The 11,102-nt window shown below is 31.9% G+C and overlaps 2 protein-coding genes across 2 annotated transcripts; both read left to right on the forward strand.

Annotated features, from left to right (window-relative positions):
- LOC109712243 (zinc-finger homeodomain protein 11-like) lies at positions 2,531 to 3,190 on the forward strand. Its single transcript, XM_020235702.1, has one exon. The coding sequence runs from the start codon at positions 2,533 to 2,535 to the stop codon at positions 2,932 to 2,934; it is 402 nt and encodes a 133-aa protein (XP_020091291.1). The 5' UTR covers positions 2,531 to 2,532; the 3' UTR covers positions 2,935 to 3,190.
- LOC109712207 lies at positions 8,549 to 10,441 on the forward strand. The gene is made up of 3 exons (XM_020235648.1): positions 8,549 to 8,583; positions 8,660 to 8,848; positions 10,048 to 10,441. The coding sequence occupies exons 1-3, from the start codon at positions 8,560 to 8,562 to the stop codon at positions 10,246 to 10,248; spliced, it is 414 nt and encodes a 137-aa protein (XP_020091237.1). The 5' UTR covers positions 8,549 to 8,559; the 3' UTR covers positions 10,249 to 10,441.

An 11,102-nucleotide genomic window follows, 5' to 3' on the forward strand; every position in this document is an offset into this window, starting at 1 on the left:
ATTTGTTCAAAACGATATTTGAAGTAGTGTTTTTTTTTTCACAAAACTGTTTATGATGCTTTTGTAAAAATGCTGAGCTCCTCAATCCATGGTCGAAATCGAAACTATAGTACTATACCCCGTTTGCTATTCACATGCAGATAGTCCCACATATATTATCAACAAAAATAAATTAATGAAAAAAATAATATATAATATATTTTTTAAAATTTTTGAAATATTATATATGTCTTTATTTTTTTGTTTCAAATACAGCCCTAATATATTTTTCCATTAATTCCGTTGTCAGTACATGTGAATTCATCTCAGGTTAAATCCGGATTAAATTTCTATCAGAATTAAAAAAAAAATTAAAATATCTCTTCTGCCCCTGAGTTAAGGATAAATAAAAAAAAAATTGATAACGATAAAAAAAATATTTGAAAAAAAAAAAAAAGTTTGTTTCTAAGTTAAGAGTAAATAAAAAAAAGTTGATGACGGCAGAAGAATAACAATTTCGAAGAGAGAGTAAGAGAGATATTCGGTCAATAGCATCTCTTTACATATGCATATAAGAATGACTTGTTTCTAACTTAAGAGCAACCGACCGTCTCTAAAGCAAGTGACAAAGGGCTTGGTGGTTGGTACCCGAGGTCCTAAGTTCGAATCCTAGTTGATTCACATTTCTAGCTAAGTTTATTTTTAAATAAAATAAACGAAGCGGATAGCGTACAACCTATCTCTTAACAAAAAAAAAAATTAAGAGCAAACAAAAAAAAGTTGATGACGGCAGAAGAATAACAATTTCTAAGAGAGAGTAAGAGAGATATTCGGTCAATAGCATCTCTTTACGTATGCATATAAGAATGACAATTTCAGATTGGATTGCCAACTTCAAATGTTTGGCATAGGCTTTGAAAACGAAAAAAACCAAAAAAAATGCATGTATACATTTCATGCATGCATAAATCATGCATGTTTCCACAGAGTCCAAAAAAGATCAACTCATTAATACTTACAAAAGATCTATCTTGCTATGAGCCAAATAAATATTTTTATATCCTATATAGCTAGAATAGACACAAATTCTAATACATCCAAGATATATATATATATATATATATATATATATATATATATATATATATATATACACACTATAACTAATTTTTCTTATCTGTCATTAATGTCTCCTATTTTTCTTATTTATTCTTACAACGGTCATCTTCTTCATCGAGCTGAAGAACTTCTTTCTTCCACTGTGCCCTTATTCATTGGTATGTCTCATTTAACCAAAATCACAAAATCAAGCTCTAAATATACAAAAATCCATTGCTAGTCCAAAAAAATTAAAATAATAGATACGTATACATGAAACAGATCAAAATATTCATATAATTTTTGTTAGAAAATCAGAAAAATTAATTATTAAAGAAATTCTTGATTGGGGGAGCTCCGCTATCACCACTACCGCTATCCAGAGTTTAACCCGATACGAACTAACGCTACTAACAGTGAGGGCAGATTTAAATAACAGAAAAGGTTTATAAGGATGTTCTTGAAATAAAAAAATTTCAGGAATATAGAAGATATTTTTTAAATTTCGAGAAGTATGTAGATAATTATTTCAATTTAAAAAATCCTCCTACGAGCTTGCTCTTGCACGCGTTTGTAAGAAGAACCCACGACATTCACGCATGCTGCAGGTAAGAATATTTGTCCTATTACGACTCCAATATAGAATCAGTTATTTTATTGAGGTACTAATATACCGAACTTATCTGCACTATAAATTATTTTGAATCCAGTAATTTCTCTCTTAAATTGTTAATTTTGTTGTTTCATCTTTCAAATTATCTGATTTGAGCATATCAATGAAATTTTAATTTGAAAATTTAAATGTGTTGCTCATCTTTATAGATTTAATTATTTATTTTCATATAATTTTCGTATTTATAAATTTATTAGAGTAAGAAATTAGTTAAAATTTTAGAATTAAAGTGTTGTTGAACGGTTCGAATCAACTAAATTAAAATATTAGATAGTAAAATCAAATTTTTAAAATTAAAATAATAGTAAATTTAAAATGATGCGTAGCTCGGATACGTTCTATACTTTTTGACCTTTATTAATTGCTCTAGTACTATAACCCTTGTGTTTTGAGAAAAAGATTGCAAACTACCTACTTCGTTCATTAGGAAAATAAACTTGACTTATAAAATGGAAGCAGACAGGACCTCCGAAAAAAAAAAAAGAGACAGAAAATGTGGACAAAAGAATAAAAATAAAATAATAAAAGACAACAACGGAACAAGTAAGCAAAAAACAAAACAAAAAAATAGGAAAGGGCCAAAAAGGCCGAAAAAGAAGACGAGGCAGTCAGAGATACGTGTTCCAGGCTGACATAAGGAGTCTGACGCGATCAAAAGCTCGGGTACTATAACCCTTGTTGTATGTAGGGTTTGCAGTGTTGTTTGGTTCAATCGGATTCGAGTAGTACTCTATATAAGGAGAAACAAAACCATTGTGCGAAAGCAAAGAGGAGGTGCAGTAATGGATCCTCCAGGGTACAAAACCATATACTTGGATTGCATCCGAAACCACGCGGCGACCTTCGGCCTCGTCCACTACGACGGCTGCTGCGAGTACGTCGAGGACCGGCATCAGCCGGGCAGCAGCCTCTGCGAGGCGTGCGGCTGCCACCGCAGCTTCCACCTGCCGATGTTGATCCAAACCAGCGGAAGGAGCAATAACAACAATGCAGCTGGCGGCGGCGGTGGCAACGGCGGCGGCAGCAGAAAGGGTGGTTGTGCGGCCGACGGAGGCAGAAAGAGTGCTGCACCGGGGCACAGGGATGGCAGAAAGCCCCCGACAATCGGCGGCGGTGGTGGCAAAAAGGGTCGTGCTGCGGGTCGCCATGGCACTGCAGAAGAAAGCGACCAAAACTTTTCTTAAGTCAGTTCAGTAATATGGCAGTTAAAAGCATCATTTTTATACTATATAAGATTCCAAAATTTAAAACGCTTTAAAATTATCGGAGTTTTTTATAATATAAAAAATTTGTAAGTGCTTTAAAATTTTTTTATCTTTTATTAATATAAAAATAATATTTTAGCTACTATATTATCAAAATAGGTCTTAGGAGATGGGACTAACGAGCCACAATCTTTACGGATATTTACGGTAGGGCAATGAAAACGTACCCCTCAAATTTTTCTATTTTATGTTCGCACCATTGTTTCTTTGTGTCTCTTTTGTCATATGTCCTAACTATAAAAGTTTGAATTTTTCTATTTTTTTCCATGGAAGATGTAGATGGACGTGCATTTCTACATTTTCGGTATATATATCTATCTGTTTGGTTTACGATTTATAATATTTTTGTAATTTTCATATTATTTATTAAAAATATTTAAATTATTATTGTTCAACTCAAACTTAGATAGTCGTAAAAAATACGTTAGTACAACAGTAAAATTATTGTAAATTTTTAGATAATAAAAATACAAATTATCTATCTATCTATACTTCCATCTCTATCTTCTCCTAAACTTGCCGCATATTAACATTCCGTTTACTATTGAATGTGGGATCCGCCCTGAACCGGTTTAAGTCATTTCTCTTTCTTTATTTGAATCAAACCGATTATTGTTCAGTGTGGGCTCCTCCGAACGGCCGGCTCAAGTATTCCATATTTTTTTTCGCTTTCTTTATATGAACCGAATCTGGTTTCTCTCCTTTTTTACTTGAACCGAATCGGATCAACCTATTGCATTGTGTCGAACTGTCCCAACCGCTCCACATGTTTTCACATGTGAACCGAATTTTTTTTTTCTTTTTTACTTGAATCGAATAGATCACTATCCAGTGTGCCGGCTCAATTTTTTTTTTCTCCTTTGCTTGAACCGAACCGGATTTTCTTTTTTTTTTTTTTTGCTTGAACCGAATTGGATCACACCTCTATATTAGGCTCAACTATTTTTCTTCCTTTTACTTCGATTGTTACTTTCATTCATCGACAAGATAAATCCTAGTCCTCATCATCGCTTCTTCTATCGTCGTTTTCTCTTCTTTTGTCGTTATTTTTTATTTTTTTTCTAATTATCTATCTGTCGTATCGCACGAGTTACTATACTAGTTATAAATTAGAAGACTTTTTTTTTTCTTTGTTGATAGAAATCATTAGTAATGCATTTATAACAGCATAGTAGCCAATAAATTAGTAACAAATTTGCATTTCCAAATATAAAATATATAACAATTTTAAAACAGTAAAAATTTTAGACCAAACAGCCCCTAAAGGAAAGGATCTGCACTCTTCTTACAATATCTTGCTAAGCTTAATTTGCACATTTTACTTGATTGATGGTGAATTTGATGATCTTACGGTGGACACTATTTGCATCAATTTTTTGTTCTGTGATCATCACTCGATCTTTATTTATTATGGGAAGTGTTTGGCCACGTAAATAAATTGATGCGCATGCAAAAAGGTTCGATCGATTTTAGAGTGTGCGCGAGATGTGGCTCACATAATATGGACAAAATAATTCAGGTTGAAATAGACTTTTCGATGAATTAATTAAAATTTAGATAAAAATTATTTTTCAATGTTTATTTAGTGAAAACTAAATAATATAAAAACTAAAGGTAGAGAGTTGAGTTAATATTTTTTTTTTTCCCTCACGCTTGTTATTCGTAATTGGCTTCTATGTAAAATGAATTAAAGTCAATTATATTATTTTGAAATGACTGAATTTTATTTTACAGAAAATGTTTTACCAAGTAATTAAATTAAAAACCGCATGAGAAAGGGGATTGGTCGATTCCATATATCATTGCATTGACCTTCTAATCACGTTGTGGAACATTTCATCTCTATTTCGTGGGATGTGTTTTGCCACGTAAATTATTTGTAAGACCATAAACATAACAATTTTCTAATCATAAAATATAGTTTAACATTATCCTCCAAATATGAGAACACCGAAAAAGACTTTGTTGATATCACCTACAATCAAAAAACCAAACCAATGATTTTAAGTCGAGTGGAACCAGCAGGTTCAACTGGTCCGATCGTGACACAATTTTTAAATATTTTTAATAACGTAGATCAAGTCTAGTGATGATATGCTTTCATATTTAGAAACCAAATTTTATATTTTTTTTGAATATTATTTGACTACTGATCAAAAAGTCTCAAAATTGATAATTTTAATGACCGATGTGATGCGTTTGTGAATTTAACGGTATAAATTAACTAATCCAAATCCAATAAATTTTTTATAAAAAAAAAAATTTACTATTTAAAGTAAGATCAGTATCTCTGACCTTAAATTCAAATCTTTTGTCATTATTTTTTATCAGATTTTTATTTTCAGTGATTCAATTTTAGACTACTCGTTTGATTGATAAATGATGCCAAAAAATTTTGAAATTTGATTTTCAAATACTTTCAATAGTGTAGATCAAATCTAAAGAAATTGATTGTCGATTCGAAAGCAACATCAACGAAAATAACTTGGTAGCATAAAATCCCCCGTGCCACCTATAGTATAATAGTCAGACTCTCTCTCTCTCTCTCTACATATATATAGAATTGGATTGGAATATTATTAATAGTATTTGGGTTCTTTTGCTATTGAGTTTTCAACCCTTGGATGAAAAATCGTAGAATTCAGATGATAGTGGTCTCCTAGGGCTTAGTGATGATCCCCTTAAGATCGAATGGGTTTTTGGTTGAATAGTATGATTTAAAAGAGTGGAATTGATTAAAATATAGATCTAACTGCTAAAAACTAAGTAGGAAAAAAACTCAAATACTATTAATAATACTATTAATAATATTCAAGCTCAACTCTCTCTCTCTCTATATATATATAGAATTAAGTTAGAATACTTTTAGAAGTATCATTCCCTTGGTGCTTTTGAGTTTCTAGCCCTTGGATCTACTCCTTGATTACTAATAACCTTTGGATCAAATACTATTCCACCTATCACCACCTACCACCATCATCTCAACCCTACATCTGTCCATCCAATGGCTAAAAATCCAAAAACACCAACCCCTTAGTGCTTTTGAGAGTATTTTTTCATCCAAGAGCGAAAAACTTGGTAGCACCAAGTGCTTGGTGCTATTAATAGCATTCCAGCCTAGTTCTATATATGAGTTCGGCTGAGATACTATCGATAGCACCAACCACTTGGTGCTACTAAGTTTTTTGCCGTTGGACTTAACCCTGTGACTATTTTCACCCGTTAGATTATACTATTCAATCAACAACTCAATCAACACTAGGGGGCCCACATCATCCTAACCATATATTTTTTCATCCAAGAGCGAGAAACTTGATAGCACCAAGTGCTTGATGCTGTTAATAACATTCCAGCCTAATTCTATATATATATATATATATATATATATATATATATATAGTGCACACAGTCGCATCTNAGCTCAATTCTATATATATATATATATATATATATATATATATATATAGTGCACACAGACGCACCTAAATTTAGGTTTGATTCAAGTTTGGGATGGATACACTCTCTAGATTATTGCTAAAAGAGTATACATAAACTAATAAAAATACCCTATGTTATATTTATAAATCGGCCGTCTATAAAAATAATATTCTTAAAAACCTTTTAGATATACACCATTACGATTGGTTTTTTTTTTTTGAAAATGATTAAGTAGTACTTACACAACAAGACAGCAGCAATGATCTTGATAAATAAAGTTAATTTCCTATAGATCCCTACAAATATAGTGAATTACAAATATATTTCTACAAAGCTCAACTCTCATATGTTGTCTCTACACAAGTTCTAATATTTTCAAGTATGTCCTGACATTATGATCCGTTAGAAAAAATTAGTTAACCGTAAGTAAAATATTTAAATCTAGTTAGTTAATAAGATGAATTGACCTTTTTATCTCTCTTTAATTAATAATTGAGACTTTTGGAGGGATATATTTGTGATGCCACACTTATAAAATAAAAAGTGTTTTAAGAGTAACAAATTAAAAGAATATATTTAAAAATATTAGAACTTTTAAAGAAACAATATATGAAAGTTTAACTTTATAGAAATATATTTACAATTCGTTATATTTCCAGCAATATATATAAAATTAATCCTTATAAATATTTTATATATATATATATATATATGTTATCACAGTTCAATCCAACGTGGCTGCACCATCTGTATTTGGCGGTAGGAAGAGTTGGGTGGGGCCCACTTTTTTTTTTATTTTTCCGACCCAAATCATTTTTGTTTCTCATTTTCCATTAATCTCTCTCACATATATTTTGGCGGAGAGAACAAAAATTATCTGAAAAGGATTTTTCAAATTATTCGTTTAAGATTATGAGACCTATCGCCACGTAGTTATTATTATATAGATTTTAGATATAGATTTTAGGGAAAACTTCAAATACCCTCCGTGTGGTTTCGCACTTTCTCACTTTAGTATCCTGTGGTTTAAAGTTTATCAAGTTAGTACCCTGTGGTTTCGCACTTTTTCACTTTAGTACCCTATGGTTTCAAGTGTATCAAGTTAATACCCTATGGTTTTATTTTTGTATCAAGTTAGTACTGTGGTTTTAATTTTCTTTTTTATTATTCATTTCGGACTATATAATTTAACAAAATATTAAACTACAGGATACTAAAGTGAGAAAGTGCGAAACCATAAGATACTAACTTGATACACTTGAAACCATAGGGTACTAAAGTGAAAAAGTGTGAAACCATAGGGTACTAACTTGATACACTTTAAACCACAGGATATTAAAATGAGAAAGTGCGAAACCACAAGGGGCGTATTTAGAGTTTTCTCTAGATTTTATATCTCAAAACAATTTGGTAAGATAATTGAAATCTCCCTTCCTTTTTTCAACTATTAGCAGGTACAATTTTTTTTTATATCTATTAACTAAAAAAAATCATAATATCTACAATAAAAATTACAATAAGAATTTCAATTTCTTTGGTGAATTCCTATTATAATCATTTTAGCAAATAAACTGTAATATTTAATAACAAAAACTTTTAAAAAATTGCTAAATCTAAGGATGAAAATTTTTATACATTTTTATCTTTTTAATTTATATATTCAATAATTGTTACTCCTAATCTTGATTATAAAATACCCATAATGCCAATACACTGTTTCAACCACAAATCCCTGCAATTTACACGCATCGAAATTAAATCGTTTTTTGAATAAGAAATTGAACCCTTTTTTTTTTGAATAAATAAATAGAATCAGATCCAATCCATTAATTGGCCCATTTGAGGCGTATCCAGTACACATGCGGTGGATCCCCATACGACAAAAAAGTAGCCGTTACTCTTTTTTCTTTTTTAAAAAAATTTGAAAATTAGTTCATGGGAGCGTTGCTACAATCTCTCTCTCTATATATAAAAAAAAAACGTAATCTCTCTCATACGAAGAGACGAGCACAAGCCAAAAAGGCGAAATTTGAAGCTCTTCTCACAGCTTTTTGCAGAGTAAAAAAAAAAAAAAAAAAAAAAAAAAAAAAAAAGTTGATTGTTTTCATGAGACCCCTCTCTTCTCCTCTGGTACTGTCTCTCTCTCTCTGTTTTATGATCTTATTATGGTGTTGGTATAAATATAAAAGCTTTATTTATTCTGTAGGAAATTTTAGATACTAAGGAAGATGGAGATGAGGAGAGTGATGTCAATTGTGGCATGGGCATTGAAGAAAATGAAAATGAAGTTTTAGAAGAAGAAGAAATCGTGTTCGCACCGATAGAGCATCCCGTCGAACCTCCCGACGACGACCGGCCCGCCAAGTGCCCGATGCCGGAGTCTTGCCCCCTAACTGTAAGTAGTTTTCGGAATGAGCGGTATCATCGGCGAAGCTGGTTTTGATATTCACATGTAGATTCACTGAATCTGATCGCTGGTTTACTGATTGAGTTGTTTCTAGTAAATTTAATTCGTAAAAAGTGTTGGTGAAGTAGCAGAATTATTATAGATCTTCAACTAATAGTAATACTACATTACCATGTGTTATTTTCATTTTCAAACTTAGATAAAAAGTATTCATAGTCCATTTATAAGAACATATAAATTCTGAATCAACCTCCGAACTCAAGTCGTATGATAAGTTAGCAACATACTTGTGATTCAAAATATAGAATATAGGAATAATAACTTACATATACTCTTCAAAACTTCAAAAATATTTCATATAGCTCTGGTTGAATAAAATATCCTTATTAACTTTCAAAAATCCCTTCAAATACCGAAAGTTATTTTGGTAATTTCAAAGCAAATCTAAAAGTTTTTAATAGTAGTTAGGGATAAATAAGCAAAAACTCAACGGCCCCTAGAATATATGACATTTCTAGAATATTACAAACTTTGAATCAAACAACCTCTAAATGTCATCTCAAGAAAATGTCTTTATATTTATAAATTTTAAAGGTTGGTAGAAGTAGAAGCCCTAAACTCTTGAGGTTTTAAGCCCTAAACTCTGTGAGGTTTTTTTTTTTCTTTTGAAAAAAGGTAGTGTGAATAATTAACAATCAAGTTATTAGACAATGCAAATTTGAAATTGACACTAAAACATAAGTTGACTAACTCTCAAGTTGATATTAATTTTCTTTGATATATGTAATCACCGACGAAAATCGGTTAAAATTGGTTTATGCCATCTAAAATCAATCAATCAAAAGTATATTAAGGTTTTCATATCAAAAATTAGTTGATTGAGTCGAGTAGGGTAATGGCATGCAAATTCACTAAATTGTAGTTCTTACTTCTCCTTCTAGCTAATTCGAGTAGGGTTCTCCGATCATAAGATCGATTTAAGTTGATTAAGGAGCTCTTCAACTCGGTCGAATCGAGCTTCACCTGAACTAATTTTGGGTCTAGTTGTGATTGGACTCGCGGGATCGAAACGAGTTAGAAAGCGGAATTTGGAATATGCAGCTTTATTTCTTCTGAAAACCTCCGAACTCATTTACATACAGCTTGTGATTTAGTTAATTTTTTCCTTCTCTTTTTAAATCTGTAAGGATGAAGGAGAATTGAAGGAATCATTCAAGGAGATCTTGCAAAAGGAAGCAGAATTGTTGGTAGAAATTGAAGAAAGTGCGGATCAGCGACGTTCTGCGAAGGCCGATCGGAAAAGGCATCATAGTGGTGCCACTGGAGATCCTCCAAAGTTTCCGCAGTACAATATTTTTCAAGTGTTTCAACAATGTAAACAACATTAAGATCGAAAAAAGCGCTTCGACGCATCATTGTATTTAAATGATTGGTTTGGTGCTTTCTTGTAACTAGATAGATTGGTCCAATGATGAAAGTTGTGTCATCTTTAAAAAGGTGTACATGTAGATATGCAGAATTAAGTATTAGACTCTGCCCCCAACTAAAGCTGGGAATTGGCCTCTCAAATTTTGAATGGTAACAAAGCCCAATGGTAATTCTTTTAAGCCTGAGAAGGTTTTTGAATTTCTTTTCTTTTTTTTCTTTTTTTTTCCCTTTTTTAACTGTGTCTGCATAATTTTTTAGTACCTGGATGCCGAGAATTTACTATTTGTTGGTAGCACTATTGTGATCCAAGAGCTAAGAAGTTAATAATAGACACTATTCTCTATTCATCGACTATCAATAGCATTTCAACTATGTTTATTAGCCTGAAGCCGGAAACACGACCCCCGAATTTAAGCTCAGACGGGTCTTAAACCCTTGACCTCAAAATCGGCATGCAATTACATAACTATTAAACTCCCGACGGTTAGATAGATATATAAGAATTCGTAAGTTTCGGTACTACGGACTTGTCTACAATTCACTTGACTGCACAACGGGGCGAGGAGAAAAGATGGTTCATGCAGCAGTGTTTGTTGAATCCCAAATCGAGGCGAGAGCGAAGAAGCATGCTATCCTCGCGAACTTCAGTAGCCTATTCTGCTTTCTAAATCAGCAAACAAATATGCCCTTCCAACTCTGGCATGCAAAACCACTGGCTTTTCTAAATACATACTTGTGTGTAATAGAACACAATGTTGGAACACGAGTTGCATGTGATCATTTCATCCACACAATTTGTTCCGCAAGAGGGATG

This window comes from Ananas comosus, linkage group 6, assembly GCF_001540865.1.
Source record: "Ananas comosus cultivar F153 linkage group 6, ASM154086v1, whole genome shotgun sequence".
Lineage (NCBI taxonomy): Eukaryota > Viridiplantae > Streptophyta > Magnoliopsida > Poales > Bromeliaceae > Ananas > Ananas comosus.